The sequence below is a fragment of the Saccostrea echinata genome, unplaced genomic scaffold, assembly GCF_033153115.1.
Source record: "Saccostrea echinata isolate AGI-Se365-2 ecotype Australia unplaced genomic scaffold, CSIRO_AGI_Sech_v1 ptg000023l, whole genome shotgun sequence".
NCBI lineage: Eukaryota > Metazoa > Mollusca > Bivalvia > Ostreida > Ostreidae > Saccostrea > Saccostrea echinata.
Genome location: NW_026889772.1, coordinates 8,009,947 through 8,023,924, shown reverse-complemented (window position 1 = coordinate 8,023,924; position 13,978 = coordinate 8,009,947). Strand labels below are relative to the sequence as shown.

At 36.4% G+C, this 13,978-nt stretch overlaps 1 protein-coding gene across 1 annotated transcript; it reads left to right on the top strand.

Moving 5' to 3' along the window:
- Window positions 1-245: 245 nt before the first annotated feature.
- LOC133191649 (52 kDa repressor of the inhibitor of the protein kinase-like) lies at window positions 246-1,658 on the top strand. The gene has a single exon (XM_061327393.1). It carries the CDS (start codon window positions 246-248, stop codon window positions 1,656-1,658), a length of 1,413 nt encoding a protein of 470 aa, XP_061183377.1.
- Window positions 1,659-13,978: the final 12,320 nt, after the last annotated feature.

Here is a 13,978-nt window from a genome sequence, read left to right as displayed (position 1 = left end):
TCGCTTTTCGTGCATCTTGCGGAGACGAACTGCTGGACGAACATATGAAGACCTGTAAAAAGAATGCGACATACGTATCAAAACATCACAAAATGAACTACTCCTCTGTATTAAGAAGTTCATGCAAGATGAAATTGTGCAGGAGGTTCGACGTCAGCCAATAGGCCCATACTTTGGCTATCAGTGTGACGAGGTGACAGACGCCAGTAATTGGGAACAGCTCGGTGTGGTTATACATGTTGCCCATGGAAAAACCTATTGAACGGCTTATTGAATTTATAGAGTGTGAGGAGATCACTGGGATGGCCATTTGTGAATCCATTATCTCGTGTATGAATGCAGTTGGTCTGGATCCGAGTTATTGTCGTTCCCAAACAATGGATGGTGCTGGAAATATGGCCGGTAAACATTCCGGTTGTGCATCACGATTTAAAAACCAGTATCCCCTAGCTGTATATCATTACTGTAGCTGTCATGATCTGAATCTCGCCATCAGTAAAAGTTGTTCGTTGAAAGAAGTGCAGATATGCTTAGACACACTAAAGAAGCTGGGTATATTCTTTAAATATTCACCAAAGCGCACACGAAGGCTGGAAAAGGCTTTTGATGAAGTCAACGAAGAGAGAACTGAAAACAAAATTGACAGGAAGAAGTTTAAAGTGTTTTCAGAGACCAGATGGGTTGAGAAACACAACACCCTGCAAACATTTCAAGATATGTATAAGCCAATTTTGCTCTGTTTAGAAGCGATTTCGTTAAGAGAAAGAAACTGGGATTCAAAGGCGGTTGTGGAAGCAAATGGTCTTCTAGCGAAATTGTCAGATCCACAATTTATTGCCTCATTTCAAACAATCCGGAATTTCTTTGGATACATGTCTAGACTCAGCAAGAAATTACAGGGAAGCACCTTGGATGTGTTGGAGGGATACAGAATGGTGGCACATGTGCGCGAAGTAATATCAGGCTTGAGGTTGAACAATGAGGAGTATGACAGTGTATACGAAAGGATGGAGGAGATGGCTCGATTAGCAGATGGTGCCATGACTGTCCCTCGTCAATGCTTGAGGCAAACTGAAAGAAGCAACGTTCCTGCGTCATCAGCAAAAGAGTATTTCAAGCGAAATACCTACATTCCCTATTTGGATTCTTTAATCCAACAGCTCGACCTTCGGTTTTCAACCTTGGCTCAACAAAGTGCACAAGCATTGTGTCTGGTGCCTTCAAATCTCTCTCGTCTAAACCAGGAAGTTTTACATGCTATAGAAGCCAGCTTTGGACCGGACATGCCAGACCGATCTTCATTTCCACAAGAGCTGAACTTATGGAAGCAAATATGGAGCCGTCAAACTGATCCTCCAGACACGCTTTCAGGCACACTACTGGACGACAGAACATGCCGGACAATGTTCCCGAATGTCACCAAAGTTATCCATCTGTTACTTTTGACGTCTGTAACCTCAAGTTCTGTGGAGCGTGCCAATTCGTCTTTACGCTTCATTAAGAGCTATCTACGCACTACGATGGGTGGGGAGCCATTCAACGCCCTTATGCTTTTATTTATACATAGGGACATCCAGGTTGACATTAGTAAAATCATTGATATTTTTGTTTCACGGAATCCAAGACGTATGCTGCTTGAAAACCCCACTGGTGATTAAGGTATCCGACCCATATTAGGACCTAATTTTCTAACCTTAAATATCAGTCGTGTTTAAAAAAACTATGATATTATTTCAAAGCACTTTGGAATAGAAAAAGATTTACCAAGAGAAATTTTCTACAAAAAAATACTACCTAAGCAGTTATTAATCTCTGAAGATTGCATTGAATTCTATGGAAAAAAGTAATTTTTTAAAATTTAAGAATTAAATACTTAGAATATCAATAAATGCTATGATGGAAAGATGTATTTGATCATAAGGAATAGAAAAACAATTAAAAACTATTATTTCACTAGATAGATTTTTTAGAATTGATTTTTATTGAATAAAATCAAAGGGAGATAACTCTTCAAGGACAGGACAAGGTCAAAAATTAGGGCACGTTCTGCTCTTACATACTGATTCTAAAACAAAAAAATTATGTTTAAATATACTGAGTACTCAGCCCATACATATCTGTTATGCATTCAATTCCATTGAATCTGAGGCTAATATGGGCCGGATACCTTAAGGAGGCTGGGGGGTCAACAAATTAACCATCAGATATAACTTAATTTTTTAGATATGATATCTTAAGCTGTCAACTATCATTTGGCAAACAAAAATTTCATACATTTTAGTTTTAAAATTTGATTTTTGTATATCTTTATATGGAGCTCTTCTTCTAAAGAAGATCAATATAGTCTGAAAATGGCCATAACCACCCAGCCCTCTTAAATGACAATGTACTTTGAAAAACAGTCTGATTTTTGTGACTTCTTGTATATCTAGGTAAAATGCTATTTTTAAAATCTGATCTTGTTTATTCGTTGTTTTTTTAGTTTGTGTGTGTGTGTGTGTGTGTTTCTTTTAAGGAGGCTGGGGGTCAACAAATTAGGCATCAATATAACTTAATTTTTTAGATATGATATCTTAAGCTGTCAACTATCATTTGGCAAACAAAAATTTCATACATTTTAGTTTTAAAATTTGATCATTTTTGTATATCTTTATATGGAGCTCTTCTTCTCTAGAAGATCAATATAGTCTGAAAATGACCACAACCACCCAGCCCTCTTAAAAAGTGAAATATCATAGTGTAAATACCACTATTTTTGTGCCTGGTTTTACTCTTAATATGCACGAAAACCCAGGAGGCTTTGCCCTGGACCCACTGGGGGCCTTAAGGCGGCCCCCAGACCCCCTGCCTGAACAAAGTTATCCACGCCCCCCTAATCACAAATCCTGTATCCGCCCATGCAATTCAGTTTCACTCTCAGCAAAAAGATCTTTATTAGCAATTAACAATTCTGAAATTCTCTTTTTATTCTCTTCTGGTACATCGATTTGACCTAAGTTAATTTGACTCGAATGTTTTCTCGATTATATTAATGGAAGCGATTGTTGATTTATTTACATTATCTGCTGTACCAATCGGGCAGCCTCGTTTAATTTTAATTGTTTTATTGGTGTTATTTACAATTAAAATTGGCAATCTGTTGTTATTTTTAACTTTTGTTAAAGAATTGCTTATCATTAGCCCTGGTTCGTCTCCCACAAAACTATTATCAAGAGATGAGACTTCAACTAAGCCATCATTTGTAACAAAACTTCTTTTCAGTTTTCCATAACAAACATGCGCAGTTTGAGGTTTGTTTACAGATTTTCTAGTTGCTCTTACAATTGCAGTGATATGAATATCTTCTTGAAATGGAATGTATGTTTTCCCTAGTCTAAAAGACCCTAAATCATAGTATAAGCATACACCATTCTTGATCAACCAATCGCGCCCAAATTTGACATTCTTATTCATTTCTTCAATGGTCGATACAAATCATGCCACCAACTTGAAAACTGACATTTGCTTTTCCTTTGATTTTCAATGCATCACCATTTACAGATTGTAAATTGACTCTTTCTTTTGATAAATGTGGAATGTTACGAAAGAACCTAAAAACTTTTGAATGAATCGATGAGACTTCTGCACCAGAATCTATAAGTGCGCGAAATTTCTGACCGTTAATCTTAATAATACAAGAATTAGGATTTCCTGCAATATTAATTTTGAAATTTGGAATGTTTTTATTCTTTGATTCATGCAAATGTTTACTCCTTACAATGGCCCTATTTTGAAAGAAGTTTACTCTTTTAACTGATCTTTAGTTTGCTATTTACAATTTCGTTTAATGTGTCCTTTCTTTCCACAATTCCAACATTCAACACTCTGATAGTTTGTTGCTCGATTTACAGAATAAATACTTTTTCTCTTTGGTATCGTTTTTGAAGGGCGTTTAGATCTATAATGGTCAACTTCCATGGGTATATGGGTTTGCCTACCCGACCTGAGTTCGAATCGCTTATACAGGTTTTGTTCAGCCATTGCGCAGTTTATAGCTGCTTGCAGAGTTGCAGGGTTTTCACGCATAACCTTGAATTTCAATTTGTCTTGTAATAAGCCATCAACAAATATTCCAATCAATTGACGTTCAACTGAAGGTCCTCCTTCAAGACCTTTATATGCTTCTTCAGCCAATGACAATAATCGTTCAGCGTAAATCTGAACATTTTCTTCGGGTTTTTTGATGAACTTTTTTTAATAGCATGAATGCATGTTCAGGATCTGTTACTTCAGCAAAGCTTGTGGATAACTCATTCTTCAAATCATTCCAGGTTCCCTCTGGGTTATTCGTGAGACTTCGTTGAATAAAGTCTGAAACTGCCCCACGACTAGCCACAATTTTGACTTTTTCATCCGTTAGTTTGTTCATGAAAGAATATTTTTCAATTGATTTTATCCAGTGAAATATATGGAGATAACGAACAGTATTCAAGCTCCAAAGTCCATTAATCAATACAAAATAGGAGCAGAGCAAACACAGACCTCCAAACATCAGAGGTGGGAACAGGTGCAATGGAGGAGTGAGCATCCCCTGCCGACCGGTCACACCCGCCGTGTGCTCCTTGTCATGATCGGGAAATAACGGAAAAATCCGTCGACAATTCAGTGTGTAAATAATGGCCTAACAATTAGTGTGAAAAACGTCAGTCAGCATTTGACTCAATGATAAATTGTATTTGCTGACAAGGTCATTGTATCGACCATAGAACTTACGAAATGATGACTTTAAACGAGACAGCTGATATTCTTGCTTCATCAACTTATTTGTCAATAATTTACCTCGTTTTAGAAATTGTACATACGCAGAGCATGCTCTTGCGTATCGAATCAACTGAGAGATATATACCCCGTATGCAGGTGATGAAGGTATATTGCTGCATAAGTAAGGGAAGTTGACGATTGAAAAGTTAAAGTCATCACGTTTATCATAAAGCTTGGTTGTTCGATTACCATTAACGTTTTTTTCAAGTAAAATATCCAAATATGAAACAGATGTGTCAGACTCTGTGGTATCTTTTATCTCAAGTTCACAAGGATATATCGTATCGACATAAGAATGGAAATAGCCATTGTTAATTGACAATACGTCGTCGATATATGTAAATGTCTAGTTGAAGGCCACAGCAAGTGTTTTCTTCTTTTCACGTACAAGATTTTGGAAAAATTCTGCTTCATATGAATACAAAAAAAGGTCTGCTAATAACGGGGCGCAATTGGTACCTATGGGAATTCCAATAGATTGTTGGAATTTGCTAGGATCCCCCTCATATGGTGTTATTACATTTGAAATCCCATTGGTACCAATTGCATTTGATAAGCCTTTAACTGTAGAATCAAGGCAATCAAATTTAGTTTCTAATACAGTCGACAAGGTCTTAAAGGCACCTCCCAAGTCAAAACCATTCCCAATGTCTTGGTTGTCCATACTTAAAAAAAATCAAGGTATAATAAAACTGTTACTTACAGTAGTCTTGAATGTCTGTCCCTTTCCAGCGTTGAGAGACTTCCCGTTCTGCGTCCTGGTCCACGGCACCAATTAATCCGTTATATAACGCAATTAATCAATGTGTTTGGTTTAAGAAGACTTTTGTAAGTTTATGATTTTATTATAAAGTCACAGCAAAGGCAAAAGCAATGGTACATTAAAACAAAGTTCAATGGCTGTATGTCTCGGAGCCAAGATGGTGAAAGCTCACATATTCAGTCTTAGAGCTAAGATGTTAAAAGCTATTGATACTCAGTGCGCACATCCTTTTGTACAAGAAGCTGCATCATAGGGGTCACATATTTGGTAACAACAATTAGTTAGTTAGAGTGTCACTTCATTAATATTGATAAAGTCCGCCCCTCATTGAAGCTGTCTCATCTCGTTAAAGGATACGGCAATGTCCTCCGTTTACATTAACATTGTGTATCTTGCACATTCTTCAGTTAATTAGATGGTTGCAGCTTTGCACAAAGTCTGATTAGAAAGTGTCAATGTTCAAGAACAACACATCGTAAAAACTAATTGTCCGTCAAATGAAGACGCTCACTTGTTGTATCCAATCTCCCAGAGTTTGTAAACAAGTTCATATTTAAGAGATTATTGTCCGACGCTCTACACACTGATAGTATCATTTATAATTCAAAACACAATATTTAAAATATTAATAAACTCAATGTACAAACTTAATATATCAATTAAAATTATAATTTGTACGCTCATTGTGTTACAATATTCGAGAAGTGGTGTAAATCAGATGTGGATACTTAAAAACTCCAAGACACTTTTAGAAAATTAGAAATCCCAAAATTTTAATAAAAGCAATAACATGAAAACGTACGACTTTCCAACGCTTTATACAACTATTCCTCACAATAAATTAAAGTCCAGGCTTTTTGACATCACAGACAGTTGCTTTTTCAATAACAATGGGACTCGTAAATATACTTACCTTGTCATTGGTCATTTGCAAAATTATTTTCTCAAAATCCATTCTGATTGTACACACAAGTACTCTGAGGGTGGTTGATATTAAAAGATGCTTGAGTTTCTGATTGACAATATCTATTTTGTATTTTGCAGATCAGGTCTTCTAACAATTTGTTTGAATTTCCATGGGTATCAATGGCGCCCCTTATTACCTATTTTTGTTTTCATATGAAGCAGAATTTACTCAAAATCACGAGAAGAAGAAAACACTTGCTGTGGCCTTCAGCTCGACATTTAGAAATATATCGACGACGTACATATGCATGTATTTTCAATTAACAATAGTTACTTCCATTCATATGTCTACTCGATGTATCCCAGTGAGCTTGAAAGAAAATATAACACAGAGTCTTGCGCTTTATATATTTGGATAATTTACTTAACTTTACTAAAGACTTTAATAGTAACCTAACAATAAAGCTTTATGATAAACGTGATGACTTAAACTTTACAATCGGCAGCTTCCCTTACTTGTGTAGTAATATACCCTTATCACCTGCTTTTTGGGTTTTTGTCTCCCAGTTGATTCGATACGCAAGGGCATGCTCTACGTATGAACAACTTCCAAAAAAGAAATCGTCGATACAATGACCTTTTCAGCAAATGCAACCTTTCATTAAGTCAAATGCTGACTGACATTTTCATACTAATTATTATGCCATTATTTACACACTAACAGGGGATGCGCACTGTTCAATGGCCCTGAGCTAGTGCCAGAGTATAGGTCTAAATTTGCAGCCCTCCACCGTCAACTAGTGGGGTCTCATTGTGAGTGAAAAATTCTCGGAAGGGACGTTAAACAAACATACAATACAAACAATAAAGTGATCATTTAATACGGTGTTCTTTACTGCTGACAAAGCAGGTAACAACATTGTCTTTGTTTGTAAGGCTCATTGTATTAAATGTATTTTAGAGGAACTTTGGTTTAATTGTACAAGTGGTAATCCAACTTATACTCATAGTTCCCTTTCTAAGGAAGAAATTCTTCAAAATCATATGTCAGTTTTGAATATGTTTAATATTCCAAACAACCAGAATGAATTTGAATTACCATATCTATATTGGATTCCGTGTTCACAAAAATCCTTACAAAAAAAAAATACATAGTGGGTTCCAGTAAATGTTCAACCAAGCCTCTTTCTTTCCTTCTCACTTAGATATTAAGAGTAGTGAAGGAGAAACTTCAAGCGTACTGTGCAACAATATATTCGAGAAGTGGTGTAAATCAGATGTGGATACTTAAAAATTCCAAGGAACTTTTGGAAAATTTGAAATCACAAGAATTTAACAAAATCAACAGCTTAAAAACTTACGACTTTTCAATTTTATACACCATTCCCCACGATAAATTTAAGTCCGGGCTTTTTGATATCATTGACAGCTGCTTTTTCAATAAAAATGGAACTCGTAAATTTACTTTGGCATTGGTCATTTGCAAAATTGTTTTGTTAAAAAAACATTCTGATTGCTCGAGTTTCTGATTGACAATATCTATGTGGTTTTGGAGACCCACGTCTTCCGACAATCTATTGGAATTCCCATGGGTACCATTTGCGCCCCGTTATTAGCAGACCTTTTTTGTATTCATATGAAGCAGAATTTGTCCAAAATCTTATAGGTGAAAAGAAGAAAACACTTGCTGTGGCCTTCAACTCGACATTTAGATATATCGACGACGTATTGTCAATTAACAATGGCTATTTCCATTCTTATGTCGATACGATATATCCTTGTGAGCTTGAGATAAAAGATACCACAGAGTCTGACACATTATTTCATATTTGGATATTTTACTTGAAATAAACGTTAATGGTAATCTAACAACCAAGCTTCATGATAATCGTGATGACTTAACTTTTCAATCGTAAACTTCCCTTACCTATGCAGCAATATACCTTCATCACCTGCATACGGGGCTTATATCTCTCAGTTGATTCGATACGCAAGAGCATGCTCTACGTATGTACAATTTCTAAAACGAGGTAAATTATTGACAAGCAAGTTGATGAAACAAGAATATCAGTAGTCTCGTTTAAAGTCATCATTTCTTAAGTTCTATGGTCGATAGAACGACCTTGTCAGCAAATACAATTTATCATAGAGCCAAATGCCGACTGACGTTTTTCATACTAATTGTTAGGCCATAATTTACACACTGAATTGTGGACGGATTTTCCCGTTATTTCCCGATCATGACAAGAAGCACACGGCGGGTGTGACCGGTCGACATGGGATGCTCACTCCTCCATGGCACCTGATCCCACCTCTGATGTTTTGGAGGTCCGTGTTTGCTCTGCACCTATTTTGTATTATTTAATGGACTTTTGAGCTTGAATACTGTTCGTTATATCCATATATTTTATTTAAAGGACGTAACACCAAACAATCAGAGTATCTGAAAACTCAACTTGACACTTTTGGCGAGTAAAAAGTTCTTAATCGTAATAACTACTTTCATACAATGGAAATGCACCAGAAAAGTGGATACTAATGAAAAAATGTATACAATAAAATGCATATTTACCCTGCTTTATGCAACCTTGATACTTAGTTAATAAAAAAAGTTTGAAAAGGTTAAGGAAAAGATTTTATGTCTTTTTTTAAAAGAAAGCTTTAATATAATCAAAGTAGGATGGAAAAGGAAAGTTTATATTGTTATTTATAATGTTTGGTGAAGTGCACCATGATATAACCTACTTCAAATGTGTTTTACAAGATAAGTTTCTTGTTTCATGTGTATCGATGTTACTGTACTAGTCGCCCGCATGGCGCAGTGGTTAGAGCGTCTGCTCTAGAGTCGCGGAGTAAGGAGTTGATGCTTACGTCGCGGGTTCGAATCCCACTGTGGGACGTGGAGACCGGTCCTTCGGATGAGACCGTATAAACCGAGGTCCTGTGTAGCAGTAAGTGCTGGCACGAAAAAGATCCCTCACTGCTCAATGGCCCTAAGTGCCGAGTATAAGACAAAATTTGCAGCTCTCCACCGGCAAGTAGTGGCGTCTCCATATGAGTGAAAAATTCTCGAGAGGGACGTTAAACAACATACAACCAAACAAAAATTACTGTAATAACTTTTTAAAGTTATTGTTTTTCAAGTAATCAAGATGTGTGGTTAGTTCCCACATCCGAGAAGAAAGACACTTTTCGGACAGACATAACGTTCCAAGACAAACTTTCCGAGTAAGTAACCTTTGTTGTGTGGCAGTATATGTTTGACCAGTTTAAAATTATAATTCCAGTATGACATTACCAACTTAAGAAGCATCCACGATGGTATTATTTCTTTCTCACTCTGACCTTAGGAGATCGTCTCTTCTACCCCTCTCTTCTTTTAATGAGTCAGGGAGGAGACCAAGATGGCTGCTTACATGATGAGTCCTCCATTAAAGATTCTGCTGTCTACATGGCGAAGAACCACCGAGGTTCTAGACATCGCGTATGTTTAACGACTGCCCTGTATTATCATCCCTGTGGCTTTGTACCTAATATTTTCATCCATTTTTCCTCGAAATTGAACATTAAGGACACATCGTACCAGTTACTGTAAAGACTGTAAACTGTAATCCATACCTTGAAATAAGACATCACTAAAATATTCTGATTGCTGAGATACACTCCCTTTTTTTAAAGTGCCTCTCAATCACTTAGCATCGTTTTTGAAAGCTAAAAGGGGGATAATTGACCACATCTTTGAAATTCTTTGAAAATCAACAACTGGAATTTCTCTCAAATCCTTTTTTACCAAATGATTTACTGCCCCATCCTGCCCAAAGACATGTGTACATTTTGAGTGACGGCGCTATGAGGCTGTTTCATATGCATGATCATGATGCCTTTCCAGATTGAGAAATTTTGCCTGATATTCTAACGTCAACATTTGATATTGATCATTAGAGTATGAATGCAATATCTTTATTTGGAGAAAATCTTTAAAGGTACTACTTGAAACCCTTCCCGCAAGATTATGGATTTTTTGTTTGGCTCATTCAATGCTCTCTTACTCTCTCTGTCATGTGTAACCATCAAATAGAGCAATAATTGTTGAAAAAAAATCTGATATATTGTATATGCAAATTAAAAATATGGCAAAATGCTATCGTCTCTAAAAGGGCAGGTCAAAGAATCTTTATAGGAAGGGATTGTCTACCCTGTTCAAAAAATCGTCTTTTTTTTTTTTTTTTTTTTTTTTTTTTTTTTTTTTTTTTTTTTGACAAGAAAAAAACAAACAACACACCTTAACATCCAAATGGAACAGGAACTTGACGTGAAAATGTAGACCTTTCTAACACTTTCCCGGGGGATCAAAGTAAGTTTTTATTACTTTATAAGGGTTGCCCTAAAGCATTGAAATGGAAGGGGGGTCTGGGTTCCTCTCCTAACTGGGGGTTAAGTAGGGATACCAGAATAACCAGGGGGGATAACAGCTGTAGGCGGGAAAATTCCCGTGGTCTTATGGATTGATTGATTGTACGAGGGGTGATAAGAAAGTTCGCGAACTAATTGAATAACTTACATAAAAGAAATAAAATTAGATTCCGGTGTTTATTATTTTTTAAAGTAGTCCTCTCCAATTTTAATGCACATCTGCAACTGTTCTGCCCATGCACAAAACACGTGAACCAGGCGGTCACGTGACATGCTCCGTAGCATTCTGTTCACAGAAACTAATAAATTTTAGTGAGTTTTATATTTCTTATAATGCATTTTTTTTAAAAAACAAAAAAAAAACAACAACAAGAATAGTCCATTTGTCAAAAATGGCCAAATCTCGGCAATAGGATGGGTGGATAAGGATATGTTTTCCCAGAATGAGCCTGGTGACCATCACAACCCGTTATCTCTGTCTTGGATGCGTCGTTTTCTCACTGTGGATAAAGCATGGGCGCCTTCTTTTTATCATTTCTGATATGTTTAAAATCTAAAGTAAACGGTATTGTAGAGTTTTATTAATTATAATATTCTTAAGATATTCAACTATATTTCTAACTGTAACTTGGCGATCTTTCATAACAATTTGCTATACTAAGGACACATCTCTTCCTCAGCTAACTTTCACTGGGCACCAGAACAAACATCATTTTTAAGAATCTCCCTTCCTTCACGAAAACAATCAATCCAATTAATGATTGAACTTCTGGCAAGTCTTTTGTCTTCATAAACCTTGTACAAATTATTATATACTACTGCAAAGGAATTTCAAAGATTTACGTTAAAATTTACAGCCTTTCGTTGCTCGAGAACGACTGAGTCAGCCATTTTTTTGTCACAAGTCATCTACATTTTGACATCATTTTCACATTGTGACGTCACAAACATGGAGCAAACAACACATAACACCTGCTTTTTATAGAACATGTTTATGAATATATGGGTGTCAAATTTCATTCTGATCTGAATAGTGGTTTTGTAAATATAGAGATAGTTCGCGAACTTTTTGATCACCCCTCGTATGTTGTTTAACGTCCCATTCGAGAATTTTTCACTCATATAGGGACGTCACCATATTCCGATGAAGGGCTTCAAATTTTGACCTTACTCGGCACTCAGGGCCATTGAGCAGTGAGGGATCTTTATCGTGCCAAAGCCTGTCGTGACTCGGGGCCTCGGTTTTTAGGGTCTCATCCGAAGAACCCGCAACTTTCATTTCAAAGTGCCGAGCGCATGGCGAAGGAACCCATTTTTTATCGACTTAGGTCAGTCGCGGCCGAGATTCGAACTCACGACCTCTCGGTCACGGAGCGAGCGCTCTACCGATTGAGCTACCGTGAACGGTTGGGTCTTATGGACAACCCTGTTTATAGCTAAAAAGAACTAAGAAAACCCCAGAGAGACCAGGAAACGAATTTTTAAATCAGGGAAAGGGGAATAAAATTAAACGAAAAAAAAATATTTTGGGGTAGGAAATAGACACTTCTCACGGACACTTTGCTTTCCCCTTCTTCTATGCGCTGAGTGTTATTATCATATGCCAAAAAATATTTTACATTCAGATATATATTAATTATTCATGTACAACAGAATCAAAATCGTTTATTAGATATAAATTTCTATACAAGTTGTATTAATTTTAAATACAGAGGTAACGAATAGTATTCTAGCTCAAAATTAAATTTCATTTATCAATACAAATCAGGAACAGAGCAAATACGGATCGCATATCTCTAAAGCATCAGAGGTTGGATCAGGTGCCATTGATGAATGAGCACCACCTACCGACCGGTCACACCCGCATTGTACTACTTATGATCTGAAAAAAGGGGAAAATCCGTAGACAATTCAGTGTGTAAATAATGCCTAAGTATTAAAAAACTTCAGTCAGCATTTGACTTAATGATAGACTGTCAATGATTTGCTGACAAGGTGATTGTATCGCCCGTACAACTTACAAAGTGATGACTTTAAAGGAGACTCTTGATGTTCTTATTTCATCAACTTGTTTGTCAGTAGCTTGCCTCATTTTAGAGAGACTTAAACTCAATATGCAGGTGATAAGGGTAAATATGTTATATTTACAGTACTTTCTTTCGTTTTTAAGGGATTTATTGTACAGAGAGGCGTGGCAGTCGAGTCACGCAGCGACGAGACTGTCACGTCTTTCTGTACAATAAATTCCTTACAAACGAAAGAAAGTGTCTGTAAATGTCTTGTGTCATAGTCATTTGCATAGTCACTCCCTCACCATCAATCTGCACGCTACGTTACGTCACAGGCCTTGGTCCATCGTAAGTGTACATGGTGTTCAAACAAAGCAGAAAGTACAAAGGAGATGGTTACACTGAAAAATCAAGCGATGTTAAACAAGTACTGTAGCCATAAGTGTCATAATTATGGAATGTAGTGTGAAAGAGTCCAAATACATGCATATAAATGTACGAACATGTATCCGTTTGCATGTAACTCAAGGAACCCAGAAAAAGGTGCTATTAAGGGAATCATCGAACTCCGCGTGTTTTCAATATTGTCACATTTCCATTATCTGTTTTAATTTAAATACATGAAATTCTGTGTATCTTTAAAAAAAAATTAAAGCAGTTAACTTATTTTTTTGTATTCCTCTTGAAAATGGTTCTCATGTAGGCATGTATGTTTCTCATATTTCCTCTGCATAGGTTGTATATACGGACAGAAATTGAAGGAAAAAATATTCAAAAAGGATTGAGTTCTTTTGGAAGTTATTGTACAATACATTGGAAGTTATTGTATTGCTAAGATCCGCCCCTCAGAAGTTATAGTACGTTGGAATTCAGCCAACGCTTTTCTATCGGATTTAAAGTATGGCTAACATCAAAAGAAAAAGTACCGCACCATGACACAAATATTGTTACATAAGGAAGGGAAGTTGATGATTGGTTTAAGTCCTCATGTTTATAATAAAGCTTGGTTGTTAGGTTACCATTGACGTCTTTTTCTAGTAAAATACTGTTAATCACATTTTATTCGCAAGAACTCTATTTTCGCATA